This window comes from Danio aesculapii, chromosome 2, assembly GCF_903798145.1.
Source record: "Danio aesculapii chromosome 2, fDanAes4.1, whole genome shotgun sequence".
In the NCBI taxonomy this organism is placed as follows: Eukaryota; Metazoa; Chordata; class Actinopteri; order Cypriniformes; family Danionidae; genus Danio; species Danio aesculapii.
In genome coordinates, this window is record NC_079436.1 from 20423579 (window position 1) to 20441494 (window position 17916).

General features: G+C 39.4%; 1 protein-coding gene across 1 annotated transcript in view; it reads right to left on the reverse strand.

Annotated features, from left to right (window-relative positions):
- Positions 1–634: 634 nt before the first annotated feature.
- clcn2a (chloride channel, voltage-sensitive 2a) overlaps positions 635–17916 on the reverse strand; it is a 93694-nt gene continuing 76412 nt past the window's right edge. Inside the window, exons 19-23 of the mRNA XM_056474534.1 lie at positions 14564–14629; positions 13841–13879; positions 10497–10601; positions 3083–3169; positions 635–3005 (exon numbers count right to left, since the gene is read on the reverse strand). Of these exons, the coding sequence (XP_056330509.1) occupies positions 2559–3005; positions 3083–3169; positions 10497–10601; positions 13841–13879; positions 14564–14629 (744 nt within the window). The 3' untranslated portion in view covers positions 635–2558. The remainder of the gene's footprint in view (positions 3006–3082; positions 3170–10496; positions 10602–13840; positions 13880–14563; positions 14630–17916) is intronic.

Here is a 17916-nt window from a genome sequence, read left to right on the forward strand (position 1 = left end):
TTCTATCAGCTGGAACCAGTCTGGCCATTCTCCTCTGACCTCTGGCATCAAAAAGGCATTTGCGCCCACAGCACTGCCACTCACTGGATATTTTCTCTTTTTCAGGCCATTTTCTGTAAAGCCTAGAGATGATTGTGCGTGAAAATCCCAGTAGATCAGCAGTTTCTGAAATACTCAGGCTAGCCCGTCCATCACCAACAACCATGTCACTTTAAAGTCAATTGAATCACCTTTCTTCCCCATTCTGATGCTCAGTTTGAACTGTAGCAGATCATCTTGACTATGTCTACATACCTAAATGCATTAAGTTGCTGCCATGTGATTGGCTGATTAGAAATTTGCACTAACAAGCAATTCAACAGGTGTACCTAATAAAGTGGCCGGTGAGTGTATTAAAAATGAGCTAAAACTACAGAATTATTGAGTTTTTTTCTGGGGATAACTTAATTTGTATAAATGAATAAATTACCTTAATTCCTTCATGTTGTCCCAACATAAATCGATTTTGTGGAACCCAGCATCTCATAGTAGATTTATGAACTGTATAACAAAAATTTTTATTTTATTGCCAGCATATGAAACAAAGCATAAAATATTAAACAAACTAAATAATGGGTAAAGCATAATGAAATAATTCACTTAACTATGAATTATAAATGGATATTTTGTTTTCCCCATCATTTTATCTTTGTGTTTTTGTCAGGTGCTTCTGGGTAAAATGTGCCAGTGGCTAAAATCAAATCACTTTTATTGTCACATCATCAGCAGCACGTGTGCTGTGATGAGTGAAAAGCTTACAACATAAAGTGAGGATGAGCAAGCATTTAAATGGAAGAAAAAACAAATACTGTGACAAAATGTAAAAACATGCTTCCCTACATGCATATTAACTAAATATTTCCAGTGATTTTATGAAAATGTGAATATAAGTTATACTCTTGTTCATGAAATGAAATAAAGTGTAAACGTTCCCAAACGGTTCCTCTTTTCTTTCATGATGATGCATTTTACCACTAAAATGAGGTAAGTTTTTTGAGGTAAGATTTTTTTTTTTTCATATTTTTGTGCCACTTTATTCTGAAAAAAGTTCTATTCCCTTACCTGATTTCTATTTATGGTATTCTTGATTACACAACTCAAGCAAAAATTGGCACAGTTTACCCCACTCTTCCATTTGATCTCCTGCCTTTCCATGACCCTCTTTCCAATGTCTTTCCCATCCTTTGCTCATTTTGCATTAAGCTCTTGTTCTCTATGTCCTCTTTTGCCCACCCGCTCCCTTTCTTCCCCCAGCTCTCTCGCTCCATGTTTCCTTGCAGTGTGGGTTATTAAGAGCTATATTTAGAACAAAATTGTAGTTTGGCTCTCAGAGACAATTTTATTTGGATTTAAAGTGTCGGCACCAGATGGGTGCGTTGGCTAGGTGCAGCTGAGTCACTCACACACACACACACACACACACACACACACACACACACACACACACACACACACACACACACACACACACACACACACACACACACACACACACACACGCACACACGTACGCACACACACACACACACACACACACACACACACACACACACGCACTCACTGCTTCTCTTACACACTCTGTTGCTTGCGCAAAGATAAAGAAGTACACAAACAGGCTGTAAAGCCACAAATCAACGGACAAACCCTGTGTTTGTGATGAGAACCCTTACGAGCCCGCTGTGACATCACTGAACATAAACTTCTTTAAATGAATCTCACCAAAATAAATCAACGGAAATGAGCAATGAAGCTACAAACTGATGAAACAAACATGAAGATGGGTCTTTACAACATGAATAAACACAAACAAATGTGAAATAAAGCCACAAATCAGCTAACAAACTCCAAAATGAACAGGCCATGACAAGAAAATAATCTATCAATGTCACCGACTAAAATCAGTAAACTGCAATGCCTCAAGTCGACAAACAAACTGTGTTTATGATGAAAACTTGAACGATGAAAAAATGATCGCTCAATGCCTTCTGTGACATGAACGTTCACAAACATAAAGCAACACAGTCAGGCAGAAATGAAGCCACTGATCAAAACCTGCATTCAAAAAAATGGCCACATCATGACGTTATTAAAGTAATTAATTTCAATGAATGTCGCCAACAAAGATCTACGCATACCAGAAGCCACAAGTAAACAAAAAAACAACAGAGTTGTGTATGATGAAAACTGAAATGCTGAATAATGATCGCTCCTGAGCCATCAATGCTCACTGAAACCACAAACTCTCAAATGAATGATGAAAGCACGCATACAACTGTACGATCATTCTGAAATCATATCCGAAGCTTATATAGCAGTGTGTATCTATGACATCCCACACATACAAACACACACGGCGTGTCTTGTGTGAAGGCAGGACCAGTGATTGGGATTGCTTTGATTAGTACGGAGCAGAAAGTGTGCTTCACTGCTAAAAGACTTCCTCCAGGTTCTCCTCAACCGGACTCCACAATCCAGCTTATGGTGTGAATGGAGTGAGCGTTGCCATTTCTCAGCGGCTGTCATTCAGGCTGACCATCTGACGGCGAGGGGTTTCCATCACCCATCGCCTCCTCAGTAGGATCTGGGCACTGTTCATCAACAGGTTCTGAGGTTTCCACCTCTGGACAGTCACATGGGAGCTGCGACAGAGGCTCCTCTTGAGGCGAGGCGTCGGCGTAGGGCAGCTCTGTTTGGTCATCTGTGTGTAATGGGCTGTTCTGACTGGACAGCTCTGTGCACTCGGTTTCGTTCACCAGGCTGCCCTCGGACGGCTGCTCTGTTTGGTCATCAAGATCAGGGAGGTTCGGCTCTCGTGGCAAAGACAGGCTCTTGTGGCGACTCCAGAGCTTGTGGAGCTCAGTTACCTCTGAAACACTGCTGCTGTTGCCACTGTCCCGGAAACTTGCCAGCGGAGGACGCACCTTCACACCAGTTACGGTTACTGAGCCCTCAATGGCCTTACGCAGCTAGAAACAAACACAACCTGTTGGTAAGATGTTTTTCAGGCATAATGAAAAGCTGGTGAATGAATACAGTCACGCACCTCTTTCAAAGAGACGACTCCTACTAGACGTCCGGTGCTGGTGACATAGGCATGATCCAGGCCAAGGAGTGAAAAAATGGTGTGCGTCTGTAATGCACAAATACATAGATATACTCAGTCATGGGATATTGTGATGAAAATGTTTTTTGTTTATAATACTCTCTGATATATTCCATAAAGCGTTCATGACTGCTAAGACACAGAATTTTTTTCTAATGTTTTAATCAAATAAGCTGGGAAAACATACACACAATGGTCCCTTTTTATTCACGGGAGTTACGTTCTAAGAATAACCTGCAACAGGTGAAATCTGCAAAGTAGTCAGTTTTATTTTTACAGTTATTATAGATGTTTTAAGGCTGAAAAAACTCCTCACTACACACTATACACTATTCTCAGACCGACATTAAAATGTTCACACTTTTCTCTCTTGTTTAAACACCCTCAAAGTTCAAACCTTTGTAGAAAAATAAGTCCAGTATTATAGAATGAAACCAAAGATCAAAACCATTTGATCTTCATTCATTCATTCATTCATTCATTCATTCATTCATTCATTCATTCATTTATTTTCTACCGCTTTTCCAGTGCCGGGTCGTGGAGGCAGCAGTCTTAGGAGAGAACCCCAGACTTCCCTCTCCCCAGACACTTCCTCCAGCTCCTCCAGGGGGATCCCGAGGCATTCCCAATCCAGCCGAGAGACATAGTCCCTTCAGCGTGTCCTGGGTCTTCCCCGAGGCCTCCTCCCTGTGGGCCATGCCTGGAACACCAAGCTAGGTAGGAGGCATCCAAAGCAGATGCCTAAGCCACCTCAGCTGACTTCTCTCGATGTGAAGGAGCAGCGACTCTCCCAGGTTTCAGAGCTCCTCACCCTATCCATAAGGGTGCGCCCTGCTATCCTGCGAAGGAAACTCTTTTCGGCCGCTTGTATCTGAGATCTTGTCCTTTCGGTCATGACCCAAAGCTCATGATCATAGGTGAGAGTAGGAAAGTAGATTGACCAGTAAATCGAGAGCTTTGCCTTTCGGCACCCTACAGCCACGTAACTTCTACCTTCTAACTTTTTGTGTGATGTTAACATCTTCCTTTGGCATTTGGGTGCTACTGCAGATGCCTTTGACGGTTCAGAACATTTTGTCAACATTATGGGGAGAAAACTTGCAACCATACAGTCCAGCACTTCACAGTCACACTGCTAGCGATCATAGATTAATGTAAATCTGGCAAGCTGATCACATTCTGTACTGTACAGAAGTAAGGGTACGGAAGAGATGATTGACAATGGTCTACAGCCAGTCAGGATGCAGAACACAGTGCACTAATCAGGACGCAAAAAACAATGTGCTGTGGAAAAAAAACGTGTCAAATTACACTAAAAAATCTATGGAACTGCGAGGCCACGAAAAGCGAACCACACTATTGCAAGGGATCACAGTATATGCACTCATCAAAAACTTGGCAGTTCGCTAAAAAATGAAATTTTACTTAACGTTTGCTCAGCCTCATGTTGTTAGACAACTTTATAATGTTTCTTTTGCTAAATGTTGTTAACCGGTAGCCATTAACATCCATCCATAGTATGAACAAAATATTATAGAAGTATTATTATATCAGCGTCTACCAGTTTCCTGCATCCTTCAAAATATATTTTGGTTCAATGGAAGGAAGGAATTCAAACATCATTTATCCCTTTCATCTTCCTATCAAATTAAACATGTATGGTTATATTGTATTATATATAGTAGATGGTACTATTACAGATTTTCCACAATTGCTAAGACACTAAAGTCCATTCTCTCATCCAAATTCTCAATGGCCTAAGCCCATTTTTTGGAATAAACTAGTGAATTAATAAATCACAGCTCCTTTTTTACCGTAGTCTCTCACAATAAATGGTGTGACAGATCAACTGATCTCAATGCATTAAAGAAATATTTGCTGACCTGATATCGAGAGGCAAATTGAAGTGATCATTGTAATTTCCCAGTGTTCGCACCTCTGTTATGGCAATGGTGAGTCAATCTAGTGGTGCAGTAAATCCCTCTCGCCTGTGCGAATGTGGGTGTATGATTTGTTTTAAAGATTATTATCCCATTTGCATAGCATGTTTGGAAGTGAGACAAGCACAGGCTGCTCTCAGTGATTACGTTTACATGAACATCAGTAATCTAATAATTTGCTTTAATCTGATTAAGACAATAATATGATTAAGGTGTTTACATGAGTTGCTTTTGAATGTTCCTTTCATGATCCTGTTATAGCACCTGCTATAGTTCGATTAACATCATTGCGTCACCACGCTTTCCTCAGGAGTTTCATGTAGTTTTAGATGTTTCTTTTTAACAATTTTTGTCTTGAACTGCAGTTTGGCACTTTGATTTTCATTCAGGAACATTTCATTCATGCCCTCGTGACTGAGGTATTGGATGTGGGTATGAAGTAAGAACTGGTGGAAGTGTGTTGTTTCAATGGAACTTGATACCGCACGCCGTATGGGGGAAAAAACGCTCCGCATTTAACGATGTGTGTGTCTGTGGTTACTGACTCGCTAGGTGCAGAGACTAGTGTCAAACCGCCATGTGTGTATGAAATAATCTGTCACAAATCACATCGAAAAAGTCCTAGATGATGGCAAAAGTTTGATTAAGGTGTTGTTTACATGTCTGTATTGTGACTAAAATCGGCATACTCCACATGTCTTAATCTGATTTCTGTTTAGTACGATTATGACCTTAATCAGATTAAATCAATCAAAAATCTCTGTTTACATGGTTGACTCCTAATCAGAGTATTTTCTTAATCGTATTAAAATCTGATTATTGGTGTCCATGTAAGCATACTCAGTGATACCTAGTGGTGTCTGCACGGTTCCAAGTTCCAGTTAAGGGTTCTGAGCACTGTGTACTAGTCAAAGCCTTTACTAAAGGGGACCAAAGTCCCTCTGCTCCTCCACAAGACATGGAGGAGATTGTTTCTCAGCCCCAGTGGAGCTGGGGTGAAATGATGGATGTGATCTTACTTTAACTTGAAGATCATAAGAAGATTTCTTGTTTCTTGGAGGTTGTTTTGAGGGATGATGAAGAGTATGCTATCCTCCCTCTAGATCTTTCCACTAGCCCAGGCAGCACTATGGATCAGTCCATCTCCAGATGTGCAGAAGAGCAGCTGCTAAACTCTCTTTAAACTGGTCATCTCAGCATGAGGGCCAGGGTATGGAGAGGAGTTTACATGCCTGTTAAAGGTTTTTCTTGGCTGGATGTACATAACTGGGTGAAAATAGGGATGTGCAATTCCCTCCAGGTTAAATAGTTTGTGGCAGTCATCTCCATCCCAATCAATGGGCAGCTGCATCCTCCACCTCTCGTTCACTCCCTGGATAGGCTTTCAGCCTTTCCAAAAAATGGCCTCTCTTCCTCCCTGGCTGTCAGAGCCCTAAATGCCATCAAACAGCTCAAAGCACATCAAGCTGATCTAATGGAGGAGATGGGGAGACAAACTGGGTTCCCCGAATCAGCATTGTTAGAGGAGATCTGGGTCATTGCAGATATTTACCTATTTCCAGAGCTGTGGCCACAGCATGGGCTTAGCTGTGGTAGGCGAAAGAGCTCTGTAGCTTGGTTTGTCAGGCTTATCAAATAAGGAGAAGATAGGCTTTCCAGATGCACCAGTCAAGCCATAAGCTTTTGATGGGATTGTAGTGTCAAATATGCACCAGTGGTGTGAATTGTGAAAGAAGGTGGGGAATTTTGTAACGAGGGTCTCTTCCTCAACCTCTTCCTCAATACTCTTAGCCTACAAGCCCCATGTTCTCTCCTGCATACAGAGATGGTACTCAGGGTACAATAACCCTTGCCCCTTCAGACTATGTAGACTGTAGACTCCATGTAGAGACACACCTAAAATCCCTAGGTAAGGCCTCATTTGTGTATGTAAATTACAGTTAAGAAAGTCTTGCCTTGATTAGGAGATTAGTTATATGTACAGAAGCTCAAGTAACCTGGAAATTATGTGTTTTAAATGCAATTAAACCTTTAGATTTTGTTTCTGATTTGAAATATGTAATTTAATAGGGAGTTCAGCAGGTAGTTTTCAAGATTTTACCATTCCCCCATTCATTTAGATAGGACTTTATGAGACTTTTTGAGTCTTGAATGAGCTTCCTGGTGGCATTGCAAACAGGGCTGCCTTGTGAACAGACCTTACTTGAAAGAGACTTTGCTCTTTGGGTTTTGTCCACATTAAGATGGAGTTCTACAGTTTGAAGTAAAATAACTTGTGTTTAACAGTATGCTAGCATCAACAGCAGAGATGGGGATTCAACTAAAATTTTAAATAACCTCTTTATTGAGCAAAAGTAAAATTGGAATTGCCAATAAAATTGCTATTGGAGGACAGCCATCAAGTCTTTTACTCCCTGTACCTTTTCATCCACCCGCAACCTGGCTCTTGCCCACATAGAAAATAAAGACCCATATGTTCAGCTTAGCAATTCAATACAATCCCACAAAAGCTCATTAATAAACTAAACCTACTGGGCCTTACACCTTCCTCTGTAATTGTATCCTGCACTTTCTAACTACCATACTGAGCACAGGTGCCCCACAAAGCTGTGTGCTCAGCTCACTGCTCTTCACACTGCTCACCTAGGCTGCACTGCCTAGATCAGCTCCTACCACATCATCACATTTGCTGATGACACAGCGGTGGAAGGTCTCATCAGCAACAATGATGAAGTGCATAAATAAAGAGGAAGTAGCACAACTGGCTGAAACATGTGGTACTAACAACCTGTCCCTCATTGTGAGAAACCGCGTTGACCACCCCCCAGCTCAACTGGAGGAAAGTCAGCAGCACTAAATTACTGGGGGTGCACATATGATCTCACATGGACCACCAACACCATGTTACTTTCCAAGAAGGCACAACAACACCTACATTTTCTCTGACAGCAGAAAAGGGCAAATCTCCCTCCACCCATCCTCACCGCCTTGTGCAAGGGAACCATCGAGTGTGTGCTGAACAGCAGCATCCGATAAGGGAACTGCAGTGCTGCTGACCGCAAGACCATCCAGCAAACAATGAAGAGAGCTGAGGTGGTTATCGGACCCTCTCCCCTCCATTCAGGACATTTTCCTTTCATAATGCTCCAGCAAAGCTGCCAGTAAAGACTCCACCCATCCCTTTAACAGTCTCTTCAAGCTCTTGCCATCAGGAAGACAGTTCTGGAATATTAGAGCCTGCTTGGCTAGACTACTCAACAGTTTCCTCCCAGAAGCTGTTAAAGCTCTCAATTCCAGTCACCTTCCCTCTTTTAAAATCTTATCTACAACCCACCTCCCCCAAATTTGATGCCTTCGTCTCCCGACCACACCCCATGCACCACATGGAAATCTAAAAAAAACATGCAATTCTGAGTGTGGCCAAGCCTTTGTTTGGATACGGCACTTCCCTTCTGCAGACCACCAAAACTGACAAAGGGTGCACTCACACTTTGCTATCCAAACCGTGCCCTGGCATGTTTGCCAGTTCGTTTGATAAATGTAAATGCTCCGAATTGGGTCCAGACATGGTTTAGTTGGCCAGCTCTGGCCGGCCCGGTTAGAAGAAGTGTGCCAGAGCGCGGTTCGGTTGGGCTTTGGCATGGTATGCTTCTAGTGTGAGTGTAAAGTGTCCCTGAACCTGAAACTGAAGATGACCGTCACTTTTAAGGGACTGTTTCATATGGATTTATTAATCATTCCTACTTTTCAATGAACACAAACTGTCATAAAGAGGCAAACCCACTTTTAGCAAACCTAATACCTGCAGCACGATGACTTTTGTGATAATTTATGAGCATTAAAAGTTGTGGATCTGTTCTGCAAAATATCTGACTGCACGTCACTGCATCCCAAACGACTAAAATGATATAACTAAAGAAATTTCCACTGTGCTAAGCGAGAGCGTTTCTCTTCCTGTTAAACTGAACAGTCCCATCATCGATGATGTAAGCGTGCTCAGATTTGGAAGGCAAAATGTAGTGTGAGTTCAGGCCGTTGGGGGAGAGGGGACAATCATGCTTCAGCACGGTTCAAAGCAACTGAACCTAATGTAAGTACACCGGAAGTGTTGCTCAGAAAACTTACACTCTGAGTACGGTCCACATAAATGTGCAGTGCGTGAACCAGACACAAGGGCTGGGTCTGCCTCCTCCAAATTTATTGCTTGGAACCTGGTTACCTGTTCACTACCTGCCCGTAATCCCACTCTCAACCTGGAGGATAGTTTTAATACCAAGGCTGTCCGACCGTCAAGGATGGTGAGGACGGAAGAACTTGAGGACTGGGTGGAGAAATGCATCCACCATGCCTGGTGAGCACTCCATGCACCTCAGGAAAGTAGGGGACGAAAGGAAATCAGTCCGGATTGAGGTTCAATGCTGCAGACACCCTAGAAGGCTCACCCAGGACTCTCCCCGGAGCATGACAGCTCACCCTCTGATGTTGCGATGGTTGTCTGTCGACTGGAGTCATCAAATGATAACACAGCTATCCTGGGGATGAACCGGTACACTCACTGCCTGGACAGAACATGCTGCAGAAGAGTAAGAGTTCCACCGCAAAGTTATCAGGTGGATTAGCCCTCATTATAATCCTCAGATCTCCCTGAGTGCATGCTGCATTTGCAGGGAGCAGCTGAGGGGCTCATGTTTTGGCCAGCATGAGCTGCGATCTTAGTGCACCACAGACCTGCCCATACAGAGTGGAGATTAACTGCTCATGAGCACTGTGTCGTCATGTGGGTCCCCTAGACATGAGATACAGTGATTGAAACTTTATTTAGATGGAGCTTTATTCAGAAATTCACGGTCAGTACAATGTCTTTAAAAAGACACACCCGCTCCAAATTATTCTATTAGTGGAAACTGCTCTATTAGAAGATTTCTATGTCTTTTAAGGTGAACATGTAGGCAGAGTGCAGTGATGATGTACAGTATTACGCCAAAACTTCAGAGATGTTTTTTTATCATTTAGCAATTGTCTATCAAAGCGTAAGATATTTTCTTATTCATCAACATGAAATACTCCTTCTAAGCTTTTACATATTGAAAAAGTTGATAGTTAACTAGTCAGTTCTTTTTTAAAGACCTGCAGGATGATGTGAACTCCTTAGTTGCCCTAAATCAGGGCTGTCCAAACTCGGTCCTGGAGGGGCAGTGTCCTGCGCAGTTTAGCTCCAACTTCCCTTAACACACCGACCCGGAAGTTTCTAGTACACCTACAAAAACCATAATTAAACCTGTTTAATTGGGGTTGGAACTAAAATATGCAGGATACTGGCCCTCCAGGCCTGAGTTTGGACACTCCTGCCCTAAATCATGTCAACTTTGCAGAGATTTAAACTTAGCAGATACAACTCTTGGTAGATCTTTCACCTTATGTAATGACGTCCGTTCCACCAGCTGAAAGGGAGCGGGGTCTATTTTACAGTTGTTAAAATTGACAGCTTCATCCAACTGTTGTTCCTCCCACTCAGCAATCTGAAGAAAAAACATTTAAAAAGGTTGAACTCAAAAGATTAGCATGGAATTTATTCAATATTAAAGAGTTCAGTTCAACCACAGAAATCCAGTGATCATTTAAATCACCCATATGTAGGTAAACCCTCTTTCACTTTCTTTTTTAAGTCAAAGAATAACTCATAAATATATTTACAGCAGAATACTGTATGCCTTTTTACTTACAACAGTGAGTAGTGACCACGGCTGCTTTTTTATGAATAAGATCCTAAAATTCAGTTTGTTTTTCATAAATGCTGTCAGTCTATGAAGGAGAAAGTCCTATTGAATTTGGAACAGATTAAATGATGACAGACGTTTCATTTTTGGGTTAACTATTCCTTTAAAAGATCGCGAATTAGCTTTATTTCACACTGTCCTAAACAAGTGATTAAAAATATCTCTAAGATAAGCAACATGGCATTTTGGCAGTCACTTCGAGTCTATTTATGTGGCTCTGCTCACAGCTCTCACTGGACTGTAATCCTGCTCTACATAACTCTGCATTAAATATCAAAAAAATTCTGATTGACTGTAAAAGTATTTGACAGTGACTGTGGACAGAAAATTACTTTCAACTGGCAACTTGCTGCGTTAAAGCACAAGAGATATTGAATAGTAGAGATATAATCACATCACATTGTCATACAATCAAGGTTACAAATGATCATATTTGATTAAAAGCATAAAAAGAAGCAGAATCTCTGTTTTGCATATTGACTCAAAGACATTTTAGTGTCTGCATCCAATTAAATTTACAAATGTGAAATCAGTAGTGCACTCAATGCAAGTAAAGTGTACTATAATGTTTAAAAAATATCATAATAAACTATCTTCCATCATCAATCACCAACAGATTTATGTAAAAGTAAAACAACATATTATTCTGATCTGTACTTACGGAAATGCTTATAAAAACAAACTATCATATCAGATATTATTATATTTTGAATTATTATAACATTTTTGACTAAGTGTAAGGCTTTGAAGGCAACAATTTATGACAATAATTTAGTACTTTGGAGCTGTACTGTGATTGTATATTGTGATTACATGATGCTTTTTCATTATTTGGCTCATGGCTCTGAGCCAAATTATAAGAAAGAACCAAGTACCTTGGCTCTAGGGGTCAAACTAGGGCTGGGTGATAAAAACGATATCCATATTTATTGACTGAACAGACACCATTGTCAATATCAATAAAAAAAAAAGATTTGGTATGTAGTTTTGGTATGAAGGCAGACTAATTACCTCAGACAAACACAGCATATCCAAACACTGCAGTGTTTTTTATTTTTACTCCATAGACTTGCATCGGAGCTGCAACAATGATTTGTCTGTTTGTCATCCTCTGAGAAAACGTTTGATGGTCACCTAGTTACGAAAGACGAGGAAATCACGCACTTGCGCTTGTCACTTCAGGTCAGAATAACAACACATGCAAAAATGAGTGTCGTATCGCAGCAGTGAGGAGATTGTAAATAAAATAGTATGTAAGGATGTCGCCAGAGTGGCTTTTTGGTTTCTTTTCTTGTGCATCCCAGCCACAAGCTCACCCTCTAAAAGAGTTTTTAGCATAGTGGGTAAAATAGTCATTCAACTTCACAATTTGTAATGTTGCAATATGTATTTGAATAATGATGGTTAGTTCCGTTACTTGAAAGCTCAGATTTGATAATCATAATTTGTGTTGTTGACAGATTGAGGTTTACTGTATCATTATTATTCACATCTTAAAGTTTGCTTTGAATGTTCTGTATTTATGCTTTGCCATTGCACACACTTTGTGTTGCAATTTTGTTTATCAAGTTTAAGAGTCTCTTTAACACTTATGTTTATTTTATTTTAAAGAGATCAGATAAATATATATATATATATATATATATATATATATATATATATATATATATATATATATATATATATATATATATATATATATATTACTTTTAAAACTATTTTCCTTAGTAATGTTTGTAAATTAAAATAAAGTGGTTAAAAAATCCAAATATTCCTAAATGGATTGTTAAAAAATATTCAATAATTATCAATATTGAATAATATAAAACATGATATTGTGATTTATTTATTTTTTTGCAATATCACCCAGCCCTAGATCAAACAACAAAAAATAAGGTCAAGAATCTTGGTGTGATTTTGGAGTCAGATATGAGTTTCAGTAGTCATGTCAAAGCAGTAAGTAAATCAACATACTATCATCTCAAAAACATTGCAAGAATTAGACGCTTTGTTTCCAGTGAGGACTTAGAGAAACTTGTTCATGCTTTTATCAGTAGCAGTGTGGATTACTGTAACGGCCTCCTCACTGGCCTTCCCAAAAAGACAGTCAGACATTTGCAGCTCATCCAGAACTCTGCTGCCAGGATTCTGACCAGAACTAGAAAATCAGAGCACATCACTCCTGTCCTCAGGTCTTTACACTGGCTCCCAGTTACATTCAGAATAGATTTTAAGTATTATTACTTGTCTATAAATCACTAATTGGCCTAGGACCTCAATGCATTACAGATATGCTCACTGAACACAAACCTCAGCCGGATCTTTAGGATCTAGTAAATTAGAAATTCCAAGAGTTCAATTAAAGCAGGGTGAATCAGCCTTCGGCGACTGCACCCTCTGCTGCTGGAATCAGCTTCCAGAAATGATCAGATGTGCTCCAACATTAGGCAAATTCAAATCAAGACTGAAAACACATCTGTTTAGCTGTGCCTTTACTGAATGTGCACTGTGCTAATTCCGACAGATCACACTAGTATGTCTTTCTTTTCTTTTTCATTCTTTTAAAACCTTTTAACACATTTTATTCTGTTTTTAGTCATTTTTATTCTTTTTTTGTTTTTATTTTCTTCTTATACTTGTTTCTTTTATTCCTGTTTATGTAAAGCATTTTGAATGACCATTGTGTATGAAATGTGCTATATAAATAAACTTGCCTTGCCTTGCCTAAGTTTGTTCACAATACAAGATGTTTTGGTATTTAAACTATTCCTACCCTTAAACACATTTTTGTGGATGTCTTTTGTAACCAAAAATACACAACAAAATAAAACTGTCAATGTCTATGTTGAAAAATCAGATCAGAACTATTCATTCTATTCAATCTCTAGTTACAATGAAACAATAAAATACCTCAGTATACATGACTCGCTTCATTCATGAGACAATGACAACTTTATTAGGGACAAACACAGTATATATACCTCTGCTGTTGACATGTCATCTTCTACATCAGCTGTATCCTGAAAACATCAAGTGGAGAATTAGACACAAAACACACACGCGTCTTTCACATGTTCTTTTTATAGACACAAACAACCATGCAGTTCACTCAGTTCACAAGACAAGCTCCACATACTAATGTAATCTACCGAAGCGGCTCAAGCTTTACTAAACTTTAGCAAGCTTAAGCAATACATTAAACGCAGCCCATGGGAGGGTGAGGTAGATTGGATGCCATTACGAAGGCAATAAAGAACTAAGACAGGGAATAGCTTTTCGAGAGCTTCTTAATTTGATCGGAGAGTTTGAAAATTGGACTTGAATCAACTTTGTGAGGCTTTGTTCGAAACAAACAGGTCCAACCACAACATCCCCTGACATCCGTCGGCTGGTTTTTGCGAACGGACGGGGCTTCTGAATCTCGACAACCGCAAAAACCAAACCATGCGTCACACAAACGCACGCATTCCCATGAGAGACAAATGTACGCTTCATAACATGGCATGAATCATCTCGTGAGTCAGCTTGTTCCCTGTTCGCTAGAGGGGAATCACTAAGCTGGCGTAGAGTATCAATTGTGCACACAGGCAGAACGCAATAAGGCCTCTTGAGTTAGAAAGGCCCTATTGGATGTGCCACTGCCACCCCCGATGAAGTGTGTTTGTGGGCGAGAGAGGAACGAGTCCCTGCGGCTGCATTCTTACCACCATGGGTATCTTCACGCGCTTGGGCCTCCTGCTCCTCTTAGGAGCCATGGGGCCAGCATTGCTCTTCCAGATAGAACAGATAGAAAAGGGAGCGTTAATGCAACTCTAACGCATCGCTCCCCGAACAACTACACCTTCAACATTCACTATTATCAAGGGACATTGCTTGAGCCACAGGTCCTCCAGTGAGAATAGCAGAAAGGGGAGTGGGACAAAATAAATATACAGCAGCCAAAATCCCATGTTAATGCCGGGCTGAAAGGACGCTCACTTTGTGCTGGTCAACAGATGTCGCTTGATAAGAGAAGTCCTGCAGGAGACTAGTTGATCATTAGGGAAAACTCAGAAACAGATTTATTTGCTTTTCAAATCTGGGTTGTTGCTAGATCGGATATGGTTGCTGCCAGAAGTTACTGAGAATTATTTATATTACCTATTAAATTTCCCATTTATTGTAATTTATTAACGTCTACCCCCACCCCCACCATAAACACGACCATCACAGTATTGTAAAACAGTAGTAACGAGTATTTTTTATGCTATCAATTAAATTACCCAATAAATTGTATTTTTAATTCCTACCCCCACCCCAACCCTAAACCCAACCATCACAGTACTGTAAAAATGTTAATTATTGTCATACAGTGTCATAAAAAATGCTGCTATATTGATGTGGATATCGCACTTCCGGCCGGCCGCGTATCCGATCTAGACTTTATCCCAAATCTGGGGCCAGATTAAAAAATATATTCTTAAGAACAAATATTCCCAAAATGTTTTTGATGAATTGTAGATCTGGCTCAAACTTATATCTATTGCTATGATTAGATGCTTTCTTTAATGCAGCTATAATTTTTTGTCATTAATAGGGCATATTTACACATTCATTCAAATGTTACTCTCAGCAGCATTGATGCTGTCTGGATGTTTGTTATCAGTAAGTATTATGAAATAATTTTTAAATTTACGTTTTTTTAACATTACGGTAGAGAATCATTCAAATGCTATCTCTAAATGAGGTTGGTGAAGTAGCAACGGTTTCTGCTGTTCTGGCGTCAGCTGCAGATGTGAATGAGTGGCAGAAGAAAGTAGTTCTTAGAATGTCCGTGTTATATATTTTTATTATATATATATTTTTTTATATACACGATTATGCTGCCAAACTGTTGTATGAAAGCAACAGCAGCAATATGAAAGCAGTGCAATATGGCTGTATATCGTCACAGGTGAGACTCCAAAATTAGGAACAATCTTTACTGTGAGCATTAACCTACACTCAAAAATGACTTTTGCTGCTTGTTCAACCTACTTATTTAAAATTGAAACAACACAATTCTTAGATTTTTGGGGGGAAAACTTAATTGTTTAATGTTTAATCAACTTAAATTTGCAAAAAAGATTAAGCTAACCTGAATGACATGAATAAATTGTGTGGAACCCAACGTATTTTTACAGTGTAAATGCATTAGCTTCTTTCTTAAGAATATTTGTTTCTGGCCCCTAATTTGTATTTCATTTTGATTCAAAAATTCTACATATGTGAATAGCAAGTGAATTTACAATTACACTGAATTAATCACTGAATTACAAACAGTAAACAAAAATACATGAAATCTGCTTTTAATTTAGAGCTCTGGGCCCATATTTATCAAGCTTCTGAGAATTTCCCATAACAATTATCATAGGAGTTAATCCTAAGTGTCAGTTTTAGAGGTTTGATGATGACGACATAGGCATGGACCAATCATTGAGTAGATTTCTTCCCAGCAGACACACAACATCATAAGACGATAATATTTGATTAGATTTAGGTAAACAGCATCTAAGGTCAATAGCTACGTTTCCAACCAACTATTTTTATCGCATTTTGGATATGCGCATAAAATACTGGTTGATGGAAATGCCAAGATGCGTATTAATTTTGAAAACATGCATAAAAAACATATCCGTATAACTGAATAGGGTAAACTTTTTATTCCATAAGAAAAGATGCGCTTAAACTGCAATGGAAACACTTTTACCGCACAAATTCCAGTATGCGCATTAAAAATGTCATGTGATGTAGTTATAAGAGATCATGTGATGATAAAAATGTGTGTGAATTGACAACTCAGCAAGCTGAGCACATCGTAAAACATCTGAAATGTTGATTTGGTCATTCTAAAACGCCTTAACCGTTTAAGTGTTAGTGTTATTATATTATAAATTACCTCCAGAATCAAGAGCATCTGTGTTCCGTGACTGACGCCTTCAAATGCCACAGCACATTCACTGCGTGTCAGGATTGCCTTCTGAGGCACAAGTCATTTATTAAATAAGGAAAAAATTCACTCAGCTTCTCCTACTGCAGCAAATTCCATTTTTATTGTTGATATTTGCCGCTAGTTAATCAGGAATTGACGATTTTGTTCTCTTTGACTCGTTGGATGAAAATGCTGCTTTATTCGCTCATCTTTTATGCAATATTCCAGTTTTGAGTGTAAAGTTAATTAGCATTTTTGGATGGAAACATTGCTAATGTTATTTTGACATCCAATAACAATGTGAATTGATGTTGGGATTGTGTTTATTGTAGATAGTGTTGGAAAGTGACCAAAATCCAACGTTGAGCCAACATCTTAAACCAGCGTCATATTGACATCAAATACTGACATTTATTCAACAGGTATGGCAACCAAAATCCAATGTAGAGTCATATTGGTAATGTCCACACAACGTCAAGCTGTAACATCATTAGGCGTTGATATTTGGTTGTTTTTAGGTTGGATTGGAAAGTAACCAAAATGCAACATCTGTCCAATGTTGGACATTGACGTTGGCTTTATATTGGGTTCTGACGTCAATCAGATTTTCACTTCAAAACAAAATACAACACTCCATAACGTTGGGGTATCTGAAGTCGTGTTGACGTCCTGTTGGTTTTAGTATATTTTCAGCCATAATCATTTGTCAACGACTTCTGGTTGGTCACCCCACCACTAAAAGCACTCTGTTTTAAAAGGTTGAAGTAAGACATGATGGGAAACAAGTTCTTGTTTCCTTTTTCCAGCATCAAGTGTATAACATAATATATTCTGTTATACCTTATTATCAAATATGTGTTTAATGTAAACTCTTAAGAAGTCCATTGAATAATAATTATTCTAAAAATATTCCTGAATAAAGAAATCCTCTCATTGATTGATCCATGCCTATGCCGTCATTCAAAATCCCATTTGTGACACTTCACTTCCTCAACTGGTGAAGTTTTTCTCCTTGCTACTGTTGCCACTGCTTGCTCAGATCGGGACTTGTGGAGCTGTGCATTGATGGATTTGCTCTTCAGCATTTGAACTTTATAGGGTGACGGG